We start from the raw sequence: 17,822 nt of genomic DNA, 5'->3' as shown, positions 1-17,822 counted from the left end.
ACCTAAATCATATTTTAAAATATACTTTTACTATAAATAGTTTTATGAAATCCCTAATTTCAAAGTTAACTCTGAAAATTTCATGTAACATTGAAAAAAAATTTCAAGTTCCTATGTTTTTAAATTAAGACCAATTTTTACTTAAGAATCAAGCAACGTTGGAGGTACAGGTATGCTATTAATCAACACCTTGGATGAGCAACTAATAAACAACTTCTTATCAAATGGACAGCTGATAGATCTTGTTTACTATGGACATATTAATGGACAATTTGGAATAGTATTCTGTAAAAAGATGAGACCAAAGGTTAGCACTTTTTAAAAATGCATATCAAAGGACTGAATTTGATATTTAGATAGTAAAAGAAGAAAAGTTCCTGGTGCATTTGCATATTGAAAACTGAGTAGAGTTCTGGTCCTTCAATTCCAAAAAGAACAAGCAAAATCAAGAAATAAATCTACACACAGATTCCAAAAAATATTTTGGGGAAGTAGGTGACCTATTCACTGCTTTTTCTGTACTCACACATACAAATGAGAGAGACTGAACCTATTCTACAGCTGTTTCTAACATTTATTATATCTTATAAAGCATACTGCGATCATTAGGGAATTCCCTATGGAGATTAATGTAACTATTTTTCATGACTGAATGAAGAGATTTTAAGGGGTTTTTGTGAAGAAATAATATTTTTTTTTCGTCCCCATTTCTGGACCTTCAATGAAAAGAAATTCTTAATAGCCCCCAAATTCTAGATTATTTAATTTGCAGATTAAAGACAACACACATCAGAAAATAGGCTATAGAAAAATATATATAACATATAATATATATTGCTATAATATTTACTATTATATACATTTATAATTTTTATATAAGGGTATATATAATTTATATATAGAAAGGTGATAAACTGTGACAGAAAATATTGAAAGACCAAAATAAAAAAAACACTTTTAAAACTGTGAGCAAAAAGACCAAATAATCCCATGGGAGGTTCTTACTACCTCCTGCTTGAACTGGTCACAAGAAAGTGCGAAGAGGATGAGGGCATACACTGTTCCAGTCCCAGGAATGCCACCTTCCCAACTTCATTCCAAGATAAACCTCTACCTCCAAACCAAGACTATTAAATGTCTAAGAGTCCAAGATTATTCTCCTTCTCACTTTCCTCTGCTCAGTCTACAGCCATATCAGATCTTCCTATGCAGTTGCTATAAGGGAAGGCTTAGATACGTTACCTTTCATGTCACATGATCTCTCCCCACAAACAACTCTAATTTTTAGTCTCGTAAAAGCTATAACATGAGGAATTTATATGACATAACAAAAAAAAAAATATTATCAAAATAAAGGTCTAGTTGTTTCTTAGGCAGAAGAGGTGGAGTTGGGAGGGTGGGCAGAAGAAAGGAAAAAAAGCCCAGAAGACATTCCTTGGGTAGAATAGATTTTGTCTACATGTTGGTCACCTATTCAGTTACTCCTCAGAATACAACAACATCTGAGTTGAAATTCTGAATTCAAAATTTTATTTACAGATTTTGAAACTCAATTTTTTCTTTGATTCCAGGAGAAAAAAATTAAAAATGCTTGGGAAAGCACAAGACCATTGCATTTGTTATAATAGCTGAAAAAGAAACTAATTAATGATCCAACAGAATTTTAACATATCTATTTAATTTTAACAAATTTTAACATGCATATCTCAATTTTGAAAAAGATTTGTCCCTCTGTGAAGCATCGTCTTCGCACATGAAGACAAGAAGCAACAGGAGTGCTTTAATTACACCACAATTTTATTAACTTGCCTCATGAAACAGTCAAGCAATAAATAACATCATACAAATGACCACTCTCTCCTTGAATATTTGCATCTTTTTGGAGTGGAACCAATAGCCCTTCTGCCTTCAGCCTGTGCCTGCACCCATTGCTGCAATTCCACCTGCACAACTTATCTGACCCTTCAGGTAGGACCAGCAAAAAAAGGAATTTTTTTCACTGTGTTCCATCACTGAAGCACTGTTACTTTTTAATGGGTTATGTAGGGCCCCTGATTTAGATTTATTTCCTTTCCAGTTTATTAGGGAATGCAATCTCTTGTTCATGAGCTTCTAAGCTTGTCAACTCGTAAACAGCCTATGAACACCGAGCTTGCTGTCTGCATTCCAATGTTCTTACAGCCATGCCTTGCAGTGGCCAGCCATCTAAAGAACACTTGGCCACTCCTTAGTATGACTCATGTCAGCTTTTCAGGGCAGATGCATGTGCACCTTGAAAAGGTCAAAAATTTGTCCTTGAAGTGCTGCAGCAAAATCTTTACACAATAATAACTATTATACAAGATATTTAATAGGAATTTCAGAGGGCATTTTCCTGGCTGCCAGTCAGGGCAAGAGAGGTATTAGCTACCCATGGGCATGAGTCTCTTGAAACACCAACTCAGACTGGGTGCCCCATTTAGTGAGTTACACAAGTACAGGTCTGGTTTTGTCCTGTCCAGTTTAACGCAGGCTTTCATTTGCTCGGGAGAGGTTGAGTCTCTCCTTCCACTTCCTAGTGTTCCATTACCAATCTGTATGATCATTACTGAATAAAGAAAAAAACCACCCAGCTGAAAAATTACTTTAATGAAGTTTTAGTGTCTGGCATAGTTTGAACAAGTTAGACTCCTCAGTTGAAAACTCAGACTTTTCAGTGAAGTGTTACTTTAGTGTATATATCCTTAGTACCCAAAAAGTATATACAATGTAGCATATGTATAACTACTGAAATGCACATTAAATCACTTAATTTTTTAACAGTATTTTAGGAAGAGAAAATATAATTAGTATTAAAAGATAGAACTTGTGTACCTCATGTTTTCAGCTGAATCCTCTGGCATTGGAGCAACAGTTTGGACAGCTGGCAGATTTTTGCTGGTAGCACCATTCACAAAGCTGGATGACGAAGAGGAAGAAGAAGATCCTGAGTCTACTGCACCTGTCCCCCAAAAAACACAAACCTTAATTCAGTCTTAAGAAACAAAACTTTAAATAGTCCTTGTATTATTAATCTACTTCTAAGTATGGAAATAATGCTATTTATTCTAACATAGTGAAAACCTTTCCATTGGAGTATCATAAAAATTAATACCTTAACTTTGCTGGTATAAAAATAATAAGCTTGAAATCTATTGAAAATCAGGCAAAATATATCCTTACCTCATTTCCATTATTCCCAAATTATATTCCAAAGTTGAAAATAATTTTACATCATCCTGTAAAGCAAGATCTTTCTAAAATAAAGGTATATTTAAGATGAGCTTGAGTTGAGAATAGAATTTTAAATATTTCTTAAAAAAAATTTCTATATGCATACTTGACTGCCCAGTTGCAACTACAGGCAGAAAATAAAATAGAAATTAAAAAATGACAGGGAAGATAGAAAACGTTTATCACTTCAGGAAGTAATGGGGGAAATTAGTGCCTGGGGAGTATTAAGACTATAATTACAATTTTTCTGTTTCCTTCCTTGAGTCAAGGAGAATTGTAAGATCTTAAAAGTAAGAAGGGCAGTGGGGGTATCATTTCAATGGGTTGTGAACAGCTGCCCAGAAAAAAAGATGCACACAGAGCATACATTTATACTTTAAGTGATCTGGGTCAGAGCTAAGGGCTAAACTTAGCCTCTAAATGCCAATCTATCATGTTTGCTGAAACGGCACTGTGAGTTCAGCCTCTCTGAAGCAAACCAGCAAAGGCTCAGAGAGGCCATGAAGAGCGAGAGTGCTGTGATAAATGCTGTCCCTGTTCTGCATAGCCCTTCTGCAACACATCACTGCAAAAGAGGTAGCTACAAACAGTCTTGTAGTTGGAGTTCAAAGCCTGAGGGACTGCAATGCTACCAGAGAAGAGGCTGACAGGCAACAAGATTTATCCAAGTTAGCATTGAGGGGTGAATAACCCCAGTTTAGAGATCAATGGCCATTTTCAGAAATGATAATTGTTAACTCCCTCTTTCTGGTCAGTTTTAACAGTTGATACATCATTGTCCTTTGCATTACACAGGTATATATTATTTTTCAGTTTCCTGCAGAGATCTACAAAGCAGTTATGGTTTCTTGACTGTTAAAGTAGTCAGGCAGTACTGAAGTAGAGGTCAAATGCTGGTAAGTGTGAAAAATACTCTGTCAGCAGGAATGAATTTTTTTTTTTTTTAATTTGCCTTTAGATTTTTTTACTGATAAAAGAATTAAGGTAAATATTGGAATTTTAAGTAGCTCATTTAAGAACATTTACATTCAAAATAGTATCAAAATGCAGTAGGATTTACTGGGCTTGCTGACACTAAAGTAGCTGGTGAGGTTCAGGATTTAGATTAGGAACTGATATAGGCTCTTTTTTTAATAATGGGATTGGGAGATGGATTGTGGCTTACACTGTGTGTTCTGGCTTGGATGAAATACAAATTCTAAATGTACCCAAACATACTGAGAAACACAAAAATCTAAGGTAGGTTATCTCTCCCAATCACAGCAACTTAACTGAGAATAGGATATCTTAAAAAAGATTAAGCCTTCACATATATATATGTCTCTGTGTGTGCCTTTGTGTATTTATACACTTGTTTTTATTCATGAATGCATAGGGAATACATATTTTTATTGTTTATTCCCTTTTCCTTCCAAAGTAAAATTTTCTTCATTAAGGCTGTTTAAAAATGCAGTTGCTAAGTTGTTCAACCAGCTAGGCTTCCAGAAGCTCAAAGAACTATTAGATTAACATAGAAGTAAGAATCAGGATATGAATTACAGAAATCCAGCCTAAAAAACTATAAAGCCAGTTTCTTACATAAAAAGATGAAGGAAGAAAACATATCTCCCCAAAGACGCATTCACAGCACTAAAGGACTTCGGTAACATACATCTCATTAAATTGTGACAGTGACATTGACTGTGATGGCGATGGCAGATGGAATGTAAACAGCGACTGCAACCCATGAATAACTGAAAAAAAACACCTTTCACATAAGTCCAGCACAGAATACACCCTATAGACATAACTGTATTCCTAGAGTATCTGTGACATACTGTAAAAACAACTGTAAATAGGTTTGGGGGGACATCTAGTGTTTCTAAAAAATTGCATTCTGTTTCTTTTTTATCATAGCAAAATAATAAAAAAAAAGGTGCTGTTCAATTAAATTCTCTAGACTACTTTAAAATCATGAATAACATAGATATTTCATAGATTACAAGTATATAAACCGAAAAGATTTTAGATACTTTGTCCATATGTCTCAAAAACTGACATACATGAGTCACTGTTTTGACTACCATAGGCAAAACTTAATTAAAAATGGCAAAACAAGTATTTTAATCTAATATATATTTAAATATTTTCAATGTGATACTAATTTTTTTAAACTGTCACTAGTATGTCTAGCATTTCTAAAATGTTAATATAAAACTCAAATCTTCAAAAGTTCAAATCTTCATATAAATCTTTACTACAGAATTCAGTACATATATAGCTCTAATTAAACCTCATACTTGCTGAAATTCCATTCAAGCAATACTTTTTAATTAATCAAGCTAATCTACAGATTAGGATCAAAAACAATTTCATTAAAAAAAAGAAACTGTAAGATCTGTCAAAAAAAGGAGCCTTCAATTCACAGTGAATGTACCATGGCTTCTGCAATACCTTACTGTCCTCTACTAAGTACAGTACTGGGGAAATTACTGATTTTAAAAAGCAATTACTTACAAACAAGAGCTACTACATTCCAGCCAAAATAGTTCAGGTCTTTAATCAGTGAAAAGACTGAAAAGTTTACTACTATTCAGTATCATTTGGAAAACAAGGTTTCCAGTGTAGGATATTTTTTGCATGACATAAGAATACCTAAAAGGAAATCCATTCAAGATTAACAGAAGTGTCTACACAAATGGAACTGTTCAGAGAAGTGATAACATTATTCAGAGTATTCATTCCTCCCATATGCCTCAGGAAAATTAGATTTTAAGGTTTTGGTTCGGGTTGGCTTTTTTTTTTTTTTTATTGTTAGCAAAATCAAAGTTCTATTACCAGGCATTAAAGGTAATCTGCAAAAGGAAAGGAAAAAAAAAAAAAAAAAGAGTGTCTTTGTATTACTCCATAAAGCAGAAGGATGCCCAAAGCATCCCCCTCTATTTGCTGCAACCCCAGAGAGATTTTCACATTCTCAACCCTTGACTGAAGTTGTGATATCCTTGGAGAGCTCTTCTCTCAAGTGCTTTTCCTTATTTTAGAAAGAAAACAGACTATAGCCAGACATTTCAAAGGAGTTTAAGTAAGTATCAGTTTCACTCAGTAAGGATTCATTTCTCAATGGAAACCAGTATCCACAGTCAACAGGCTCCTTCATGACAGAGAATCCCATTACTACTATTATAAATAATTTAAAAAGAAGTTCTAATCCTCCTTCTATAGGTCACAATAAACAATTACTGATAAGACGTGAATTCAGTTAAATTAAGTAGTTTCTTACTAAAAAACAATCCAAAAAGAGCATAATTTTAACTGACAAACAGTAATTGTCCAAAATATTCACCCTCTACAATCTGCGGTATGTTTATTAAGTAGCTACTTGTCTTTACTTTCTTTGATACATAGGGAGGGATAATTGGTATGTGTCATAGAAACATCCTCCACTGCAGAGCACTGGAAAAGTTAACTCATTTCAATTCTAAACTATACTTATAAAACAATATTGAGGCTATTTATTAACTTATTTAAGGCTGTACAAGTCCAATGTGCACTATCAAAGATTATAAATATAGACCAAGAGAAAACACTGTTTCTAATAAAGGCCAAGGTTTACTCTTTCCAGGTTTTATTTTGTAACTACAAAAACAGCAACACAAAGATGATTAAAAAACAAAACACCACTGAAGGTAATGAAACAAAAAGAAAGACAAAATGAGGGTCACAAGAATATTTAAGGACAATACCTGTTGTATTAATCATACTTTTTGGTGTAGCTCCTGTTGCAGCAAATATATTAGGTGTACTACCCGGTGGCAGTCCGCTCCCAGCTGTGGCAGCTCCAACGGTGGTAACAGCCAGACTACCCGGAGGGGGTTTCTTCACTGGTACAACCACACTCCTGTGGAAAAAGGAACAGCAGATTACTAAAATTGTACCACAGAGCCAGGAAGAACTTTTGACTGTGATGGGTTTAGGCTGTTTTATGATGGCACTGCTGAGAAACACATAATACTGCAAATTTTGTTAACCTGAAATATGATAAAACTCTATTAACAGGCCCAAAACCCATACTTTTATCCTTATTCTGCAGCTTCATGTAATTCTGAGTAACCTAATTTATCCTTCAGCCCCCACAAAACGGAAAGACTTCACCACTTCAATATGTTGAGAACACTGCTATCAACAGTGTAACACAGTAATGTGTTCTAGATTTGCAAAGACATTAGCTGTCAGAAATTATGCCAGAAGTCTATATGCATGCAGTCATAAAAACTGTGAATTTGTTGATCTTAATGAAGTTACCTAAGATAACAATTTTTTTTGCGTTTCATCTGCACATTTGAGTATAGTAAGTTACTCCTCACTACCATGAACATACCAATCTTTCAAACAGCGGCAACTAAGAAACAATTTTAGATTCAGCCTTCTTTCATCCTGATCTTAATCAATAGCACAATGTACATTGAACAGAAAAAATGTAACACAATAAATACTTTCTTTCACAGTATTGATATTTCTAAGGTTTAAAAAGCATCTTGAGAATTTGAAGCTTTTAAGAAGAGAACAGGGCTTTCATACAAAAAGTGCAACGTAATATCAAATACAAGCAGATAACACTGCACTCAAACAAACACTTTTTAACCTAATCTTAAATCACACTCGGGGTTTTTTAGGTGTGAAGACTTGCTCTTTGGAGACAATATTTTTTCAACACTGGGCAGTTCTCATAGTGCAAGCAATTATATTTACATTTTTCTTTTTAGTATTTCCATTTATCTATAAAACCCTCTTCTCCTTAAAAGTTTGTTTCAGTGGCAAACCTGAGTAAAAAACAAACCTGAAACAAATCATATTTGTATAATATTGAACAATATCTTTTCATCATTATGTACATTTTCTGTTTAAGCACATACACTCTTTAAAATTAATCATTGTGATAAAAAAAGAGCAAGAAAGGGCAATTATTTAGGGTGATGAGGCCACATTTTGCTCAAGAGCTTCCTTCAGTAACTGTTAAGTTACACTTTTGTGTGAGTATGATGGTGTATAATGAATCATAGGGTGTGGCACAGTGTTCCTATATATATAGATTCTCTGTCTCCCCAGATTTTAAAGACTGGTGATGACAGTGTATAGAACAATCCATAAGCTTTTTTTCCTCACTCTCTTTAGAGGGCTCACATTCTGCATTCTGAACAACAGTTTTACCCCTACCCTGACGCACTTTCTGTTAGAGAGGTAAGTCTAGGCAGTCAATGGGTTTTTGTCTCAGTCCATTGACATTAGGAGGAGATGAGTTTGAACAATGCAATAGCTATTGATTAAGGCAAGTGACCCTAAAATAATTGCTTTTGTCTGTAGTTAATAATCTTACAATCATTGCTCATATGAAGTGTTTACATAGCAGCAGCTACAGCTGAACAAAGCTGAGTCTACAGGGGTTAGATTAATCTGCTCCATAACACCATGAAATTTCCTAAATTTAGCCCAAATCTACATATAAAGATCTCTATTTCAATTAATACTTCAAACAAATATTTGAATTTGGGTTATAATACTGAATGAGTACTCAAAAGCAAAGTCCTTGTAGTGTCATAGAAACAAGAGAAGAAATTAGGACTTGTTTCTTAAGGGGGAGTGTTTCCCAATTATATTAATTTCAAAAGGAAACTACTGTCATTACCCACCACCTTTGTAGAGAATTGCAATAGAAAGGGTGAATGAAGAATGAATGGGAATATTTGTATGCTGGGGAACAAGAAGGAAAGACACAAGAGGAAAAGGCATTTTAGACTGGCCTATTCTAAGGGCACATGGATTAACAGGTCGTCAAGACCACAGGCAAATGCATAGCTTCACAAGCTAATCTGACCTTGCAGACAATACCTTTGAAGACTGATGACTCAAAGAATTTAGGAAGGACAGAGAGACTGTTGGCAGGTCCATAAAGGTAAAAAAAGGCATATCCAAAAACTGGAAAGAGTGGCCAACATAGGAAGAGCCCAGGAAACGTGAGGAATACTTGACAGCTGTCATCCCATGCTCTCCATGCCATTGGAGCAGATCCTGGACCTCTTATCTGTATGCAAGCAGGAAGGATGCCTGACTGCTGAACAGTCTCCTTAGACACACATTCACTCCAGTGTTTGGAAATGTGAGAGTGTGTAAATGAAAGACATATATTTTGGTTCGGGTTTTATTTTAAGAAAAACAATTTTCCCCTCATATAAAGTCTGGTATTAGTATCTGCTAAATTGCCAATACAATTGCTGCAGAAATATTTCCTATTTTCCTGCTACTTTTCTAAAGATGATGCTAAATTCAAGGTCTTCCTCCTTATATTCAAACAAGTCAGTGGTCTTTCAGAGTGTCCAAAAGATCACCTAACTTTCCATGGCAAAGACCACATATGTCAGCTTTACTTCTCAGTTGTAACAGAATCAGTTTGATTTGGAAGAGGCCGTTAAGAGTCATCTAGTCCAACCCCTAAATGTACCAACCTTCTATAAAGGTAAAGATTCTTTCCTTATGAGTGTAGTTTAGGACTGAAATACAGCTCCTATGGCAAGAAGGACAATCCTTCTCAGATCCCACAAATATAACGCTCTACACATGGTTGGCATTGTTTTGTATGTCTAAATCACCACATTAAGATAGGTCAGGTGCTATTAAATAACAAATTAACAAGAAATATAAAGATGTATCTCTCTACCATAAGAATAGGGAAAAGCAGAGAGACAGCATCATCACAGACTGAAAGAAAATGCAGCTTTCTGACATGTCATACATGGTGACCTTGTCAAAATGTCTCATTCCTACTGATAAAACAAAATACAGTGAGAGAATACAGAATAACATCCAGACGAAGCAGACAGAAAAACTGTATGAACAATACAACAGAGTGGTCAAAAATGTGCAAAACAATAAGAGGGACAGCAGAACAAGAAAGGTAAAAGAGAATGACTGCCCTTCAAGTAAAGAAAGTCTTCTTTTAACCAATCTAACCGCTCCAACAGAACATACAGTGAAAACTAGCAAATAAAAACAAACCGGACTTATGGAACAAGTATTATACTTGAGCATAACACGATTTGGGGAATGAATTTACTACGATAGATGCCTAACATGTATCTGTCAGGCATTCAGGTTTTCCTTTCATGAAGGCACAGAAATCTACAGACTAGAAGAAAAGGTTACATACACTTCCGTATTTCATTTTAGGCCTTGTTTTGTACAACGTATTTCAGACCTCCTAAATGTTCCAACACAGCTGTCTGAATCACGCCACCATGATCTCAAATGATCCCAAATGATTTAGTCAGCAAAAACTTAGCAGTAATTGTCTGTATCAACTGATTTTATTTCTGTGTTCATTGGCTGACTTACAACTCTAAATATAACTCCTAATCACTGTTCTGTTACTCTATGAGTGTCCTTTACCAGTTTTAAACCTGAGGCTGAAGTCATAGTAATTCATATCATGCTTAAGATGAGTGTTGTTGATTCAACTCACATACTACTTATGCATTGCTGGTTCATTAAAAAACCTCAGCAAATAGCTACAGGATTCTTCTGGGGTTTAGAAATTTGCATGATATAACTAGATAGAAAATAATACCATTAACGCATTGAACTGCAAAAAGAGAAAATGGAAATTAAAAAAAAACCCACCACCTTCTCCAATTGACTTTACTTAAATATTTAGCTATACAGTGCTGGTGACAGACAAATCAGGTTATACAGCTCTATATTTTCTCTCTTTCTCTGTGATTCACATTCTGTATCTCTTCTCCATTTTAGAATTTAAAGGCTTTCCAACTTAATCACCATGGTCAACATAAAGGTCAGAGATAAGCCTTCAATACTGGATGTCTTGAGCTACCTATCTGAGCAGCAGCAATTAAATTAGAATCACTTTACTCTCTTGTGGTATATGTGAAACCTCTTAAGGCTGAATTAATATTCTTGCTCCTCCTCTCCTCCCCCACAGCAGCAGAAAGCATGAGGATTTTTCAAATGCTCTTCAAAAAGCAGCACAGATTTCAGGCAAGTTTTTCATAGATTGCTCTGTGTCAAACAGCAACTTCAGAGGTTTCAGAAGAAATCACATTAGAAAGTGGGTGTCAATTTGTCTGCTATATTACATGCTACCTTGTTCCTACAGCTAGATTAATTTAATCTCTGAAAAGAAAGCATAATATTTCCTCTCTAAAAGTTATTTATATTGGCCATATCTCTGTACATATCTAGTCCTTCATGAAACATTTATACTGTTGTTTACCCCCTGTTTTTTCCAATTTCAACCCAGAGACTCCGACCTGAGCCTGTAATGTTACCATGTGCTAAAACCACATTCTGAATCCTACTTTAAACACCCTTCTATTAGGCTGATTGCATTAAGATAAGATACATCTGATAACAAGGAGGAAAGGTCTAACTCAGAGCAAACATCAAAGAGAAGAAAAACTGGATTAAAATATTGTGAGGAATGTACATGAGTTTTAGAAGAGATATGGAAGGCTCACAGAAGGATATAATCTTTGGGACTTATGCAAATGAAATATTAGTGCTGAATGTCCATGTATTATGGATTCTTTCAATCATTTGACGCCACATATGCACCAAAAACTCCATATCTTAAAGAACATGAAATGATCTTAATCTACTAAATGTAAATTGCTCATTTCTAACTAGAAGAAAGAGAGCCATCTCAGGTGCGGTTTGAGGACAAGGAGATGAAGATCATTGATCCTCACTCTTGGATCAAGCAGAGGAGTAAGTATTTATTCACAAAGGAATTCCATCCTTTGCATTCAGGATAAATTAGCAGAAGCATATAAAATAATGCAAAATATTGACAAGAAATAAGGAAAAATTTGAAAGATAAAAAAAGCTAATTATTAAGAAAGACTAATGGTCTTGGCTAACCAAAGAAATGGGAAATACTGGAAGTTTAATAAATTTGAAGAAAGTGAATAGAATATAAGTGAACATTTGATGTATAAATGTCAGGAATATCATCAAATATAGAAAAAAACCCCAAGAAACAATCAGTAAGAGGTATAAATGAGTATGGGTGAGGAACCTAATCCTGTACATATGTTGGGAAAAACAAAAAAAAAAAGTAAAGCTAAAATGCTGCAATCAGTCCTGTAAAAGGAGGTATATACAGGTAAATAGCAAGACAAAAATCCAGTACAATTTTCATCTATATAGCCAGTGAATTATATTAGAGAGTGGGGAGATGATGATTTCTTCTCATCAGCTTCAGGCCAGCTATACCTACAGTTCCATGGATATGAATATGAAAAGACTCACACAGGTGAGAAGAAGAGTTTTGAAAGAGCTACCTGAGTATAGATTGCTAAATGATAGCCATGGGGAATATGATTACAGCTTGATGAAAATAAATTGAGGGTTAATGTATCCAATTTTGGTTGACTTGAACTTATTTATAAATTTAGGATGATTTTGTTTCTAAACAAACAGCTAAGGCAGCAATGAGCTTTCCCTTTGTTTTTTCCTTATTCTATTTACTAAGTGAGTGACTAAGGCATTCTCTAGGAATACAGACAATACAGCTTCAGCTCTCTTCTCTGTCTAACAGGATCTGAAACCATACCTCATTCTCTGGAGTGTATTTTTACTGCTACCTTAGAAAAATATATTCTAGAGAGAGAAGCTGTCAAGTATTTTCTTTGGACCAGTCCCTGCTGCACAAAGGTAATGAAAATTACCTTGAGCGAACTGGAACCAGATGAGTCCTTTAATTCACACACCACAGATTAGGTTTTTCATTCATATGTTCACACACTACTGTGATACCCGAAGTAATGGGGAATGCAGTGCCTAAGAACAGACAACACCTGTACCTGTCCCTTCTTGATTCATGGGAAAGGTGCTCTATTTTTCCTCAATTATTTGTAATTAACTTAAAAAAATAACCATTTTTGTTGGGAGAAGACTAAAATGTATTTATCCATAAGTAATTTTTAATATGATTTATGAATGAATGAAATGAATGAATGAATGAATGAAGGAAATGAAATATGAATGAAAAATGAAATCTATTTTTCAGCAATCGTATTTTGGAGAATCTAATGACTCTAACAGAAATATGACCTCCTATTTAAATGACGTAGCAGACCAGTGCGTACCAATGATATCCCAAAGGTGGGAAATCACACAAGAGATAAATATTGAACCTCTCTATGGTAACCTTCAGTGCATCTTCTCTCACAGTTCTTGTCTTTTCCCATTCTGTTAGTTACTATAAAAGAAAAAAAAAAAAAAAGGAAAAAAGAACACCCCACCTTTGTATTCTAGCAAAAGACATAGATTCTCTGAGTAGTCCTTTTAAATATAGAATACATACATAAAACTAAACACATTTTTGAAAACCACCTGTCTCTTTTACTGGGAAGGACATGTATGAGACCTGACTGGATTTCACAAGTTGTCCACCTTTTCTACCACCTTTAAAACTGGCCCCAAGGTCCCTCTGTGGGGAAAAAAAAAAAACCACCAAAAAAATGCAAAAATCAAAGCTAAAATACTTCAAAAACATGGTCTCCAAAATATTTCCAGATATGTTCCTAAATACTTCACCAAGCATGTAAACTAAGCAAACCCATAATCTTCCAATTAATGAAGCGATAATGGATTAAAAGGGAATCACATCTTTAATAGCAGCAAAATTAACAGATCTTTTCATTTCTAGGAACTCAAGATTTTCTGCTTATGCAAGCATGCTTCCCGTTGAAATAATTCTAAGAACAGAAAATACATATAAATTACCTCAGTTTGAAAAAAGAAGAAATGAGACACAAAACCACAAGCACTCTCTATTTCAATAATAGCATCCATCTAAGAAATCTCTACTAGAAAAAAAGTAGAGAGGAACAAGTATAAGCTTCAAAGTGCAATACTGTGTAGAATCAGTATTCTACAAATTCAAAAACCATAATGATCTAGGTTGCATCTAGTGGGACCAATGCAAATTGACCAAAAAAAAAAAGACCCAAGAAATCCCCAAACCCTAAAAATCAATAACAGGTACTAATTTTTGTCAGAAAAAATGAGAAAGCAAAAAGGAATTATTGGTGAGTTATGCTCCATTAGTCGCAAACCTAGGTGAAATAACCCTTTGTGTTTGCTTCTAAAAATGTCAACCTGGATGCCATTTTCACAAAATTCAGTCTGACGTTAAAAAACATGTCATAACTTTGAGGATCTGGGCCCCTGTGTCCCAGAAATCTGTTTATATAGCTCATAATGTAATTACAGCTACCTTAAGACAGATGAGGCAGAAGGCAGCAATATATTGAAAACTAATTGAAAAATGCAGTTGTCCAGAAGCACTTGTGGGGAAGAGGTCTCTGAAAAGCTGCTCAAAGCTTCAGAGTTTGAAGTGAAATTTTTGATGTTGTCACTCTCAATCTATTGAAGAGCTGACAGACAATCAAACCCTTCTGGCTGCCTGGCAGCTCATTTTGCTGGCAGGTGGCAAACAATTAGACACACCAATTTGTGCCTCCTGATGACATTAAAGCATGAAACTAAGTTGTATGCAGGGCCTAGTGATTTGTGTGAAAGCATTTCAAAAATAATACTCTTTGCCGTGGCAACTCATTTCAGACTGCCACCTCCCATTACGGCTTTGAGTGGTGAAGACGACAGACTTGAGTTACGTGCGGTGCAAGGCCGCTTCTGTTCAATCCGTCATCAGCGCCCCCTGAGACCTCAATCCCCTCCTTTCATCAATATCACCTCATCATTTACATTCGATAGCACTTGAACTGCTGCATACATTAGCTACACACAGATCCCATTTGATAAAACATGCTGGGCACTTTTTCTGCTTTTATGTTTCATTTATGACTCGCAAATTCTACAGGAGAATACACGGTAGCCTGTTACAAAATTATTCTTATGGACACATTAGCAATGTACAGTTAAAAGAACATGCAGAGCAAAACACATCATATTAAATGCTAAAATATAGTTCTCAATTTCAATTCTATTTACAGGAGTTTACATGGTGTTCACCTTCATCTGTGATCATAATTAAAGAAAATTACAGCTGTTCTTTTGCTAGGCACTCAGACATCCAAATGAAAAAAAAAAAATCTAGCCTCACACGGACTAAAAATATCTTCAGATTAATGTGAAAAATACATTTCTCTAACCTAGATTTGCTTATAAATCTGGAATCACTGTGCTTATTTTATAAAACCTGAAACAAATAGAACCTGACAAAACAATACACTCTATTGCTCATGGTTCTCCCTAGGGACAAAAAAGATGACCAATAGTCACCTTGCTCAGTGAAGTACCAAAAGCTGCATGAACTACAGCAAGACAAGATCACTACAGCAAGACAAGATCCTACAGAAATATGCTTTACAGGCATAGTGTTAGCTTTAAAAAAAAACCCAGTTTATCTTATTTAACTGTTATTTTATATTAGTAAACTCAATTTCATTTGCATGAGAAAGTATGGAAACACAATCATCCTGTAATTTTTTTAAATTTTTTCAATTGTTATTGGGATACTATAAGAAAAAAATGTTCAGAAATCATCACTCGATAAAATTCATGCTACTTTCTCAATTAATACTTTAGTTCATTCTACTATTATATCAATGTACTGTCTTCCTCCTACCCTTTGCTTCATCCCCCATGAAAAGTTATAGGGTCAGGATCTGAATCTTCTCCACCTTTGTAATTTGGAAAAGTGACACCATCACCATCTGTATTTGCCTCCTAAGATTGTCATATTGGTCTAGTAAGTAGTCTGGCAATATGAAAAATTTGTACAGAGAAATATTTGCTTGAACAGTGGGCATCATTCAATAATGCAGCCATGAAATGCAACTGGCGAAGAACTTCAGTATTTTTATCCAGATGCCCACAGGTCAAAAACATTTGTTTAGTTGGAGAAAAGAATGTAACATTTCCTAATCTGCTGGACCTGCCTGAACCTGTTAATTTTCCCCTTATTAGCTGTTGGTTATACTAAAAATCACGATCTACCTCAGTCACCAAAATCACACAGCTGGATCATTTATTTAAGAGAAACAAAAATGATGTAAAAGTGAATTATTTTGCCTGAACTTCCCCCATTACGACTTTTTTCTTTTTTTTTCTGAAGAAGTGAACAATTCCAAAGGCTGACATATACCGTGTATGCTACCAAGATACAAACACAGTGGTGCACTTTGTACAGGAAATCACAAAATTTGGTCAGCAGGGTAACAGGTCAGGGAGAAAACAAACCACTAAACTCACTAGCTCCTGAACTTATTAAGTATTAAATATCTATCAAAATCCATAAACTCTAGGCAGGAGGCACTACTAATGATGTTCAAAAGGTACAAGCAGTCACATTGTTGCAAGAACAATTCAATGGAGGTGCTCACATTAAATATGGGTTATTGCCAACCTGCTGCAGGCCCTTAGAGTTTTTCATGCTTTCTTATAGAGCTATAATTTAGAAGTGCACAGTAAAATTCATGTCTTCAATCACCTTGATGTCAAACTCCCTCTAACAATGACAAAGACATCCTATGAGGTGATATGCTCCTTTTTAATTTAGCTGTCTGGCATTTTGTGAGTCAACCACAGCCTTCTGAATGAAATATTTTTCTTACTAACCCAGGTAGGAATTTAGATAAAGTAACTTTTTTGGTGATTACAGTTAAGGTCTTATTATTTCTACATGTAGCATGATTTTTTATACTGCTTAATGTAGAAGAATGCATTCTGGAATGTGGTGGTTCCTTACAGAGGATAAGGAAAAATTCTTAACTGTACAGGAAGAAAAAATATTTTTCACTTCACATTGAAATCAATCTAAAATCAAAATATGCAGATTGATGAACAAAAAAAAAATCATCTTAATGAAAAAGTTGCTAAATGAGCTTTCTCCAGAATGGTCTTAAGATGCAAAATATTATTAGAAAGGGATATATTCATTGCTTCTAAGGTATATTTCACTGTTCCTATCTTGATAAAATAATCTTTCTTACAACAGACGCTATTTGATTGCTAATGGAATTATTTCAGAAAAGCAGCCTCAGTACTTACATATAGAGATATAAAAAGACATCAGATTTTTTTATGGACTTCATAATGGAAAAGCACTTCATTTTTATTCTAAAATTCCAACATATCTTCTTGCACTTTTACTGTTTACATTATGTTGAAAACATTGCATATTGTTTTTCTTAAGACTTAATGAATATATTTATGATATTTTTGCAGGTCTTCCATAAATGCAGATTTCTTTTCCTCATAAATCACAATAGAACTCTCTTCTGCCTTAATTTTTCTTTTTCCTTCAGTATTTTACTTCCTGTACCTGCCTGATAAACTAATATATACCTTTAAATTTTCAAGACATGTCTTAAATTATCTTAAAGTCTTGATTCCATTTTTAACTTTTTAAAAACATTTTCATGAAGAAACTTAAAGGATGGAAAATACAACCACATCAACACTTGCAAGAATTAGGTCTAAACTCACAGTGGATGGGGCTACACTTCTGGAAGGATGCTGACAATTGCACAACAGCACAATTTCTATGCTCA

The 17,822-nt window shown here is 34.7% G+C and overlaps 1 protein-coding gene across 7 annotated transcripts in view; it reads right to left on the bottom strand.

Moving 5' to 3' along the window:
* Window positions 1-17,822, bottom strand: part of NBEA (neurobeachin) — a 467,670-nt gene that overhangs the window by 269,591 nt on the left and 180,257 nt on the right. For 6 of the 7 annotated variants that reach the window (XM_039566467.1, XM_039566482.1, XM_039566500.1 and 3 more), the window contains 2 exons: window positions 6,975-7,129; window positions 2,854-2,980 (listed from right to left, as the gene is read on the bottom strand). In XM_039566467.1, the coding sequence (XP_039422401.1) occupies window positions 2,854-2,980; window positions 6,975-7,129 (282 nt within the window). The remainder of the gene's footprint in view (window positions 1-2,853; window positions 2,981-6,974; window positions 7,130-17,822) is intronic. The other variant, XM_039566485.1, reaches the window with a different exon arrangement.

The sequence above is a fragment of the Corvus cornix genome, chromosome 1 (assembly GCF_000738735.6).
Source record: "Corvus cornix cornix isolate S_Up_H32 chromosome 1, ASM73873v5, whole genome shotgun sequence".
NCBI classification, from domain to species: Eukaryota; Metazoa; Chordata; class Aves; order Passeriformes; family Corvidae; genus Corvus; species Corvus cornix.
The sequence above is the reverse complement of the archived record's forward strand: the minus strand, read 5'-3'. Positions and strand labels throughout refer to the sequence as shown.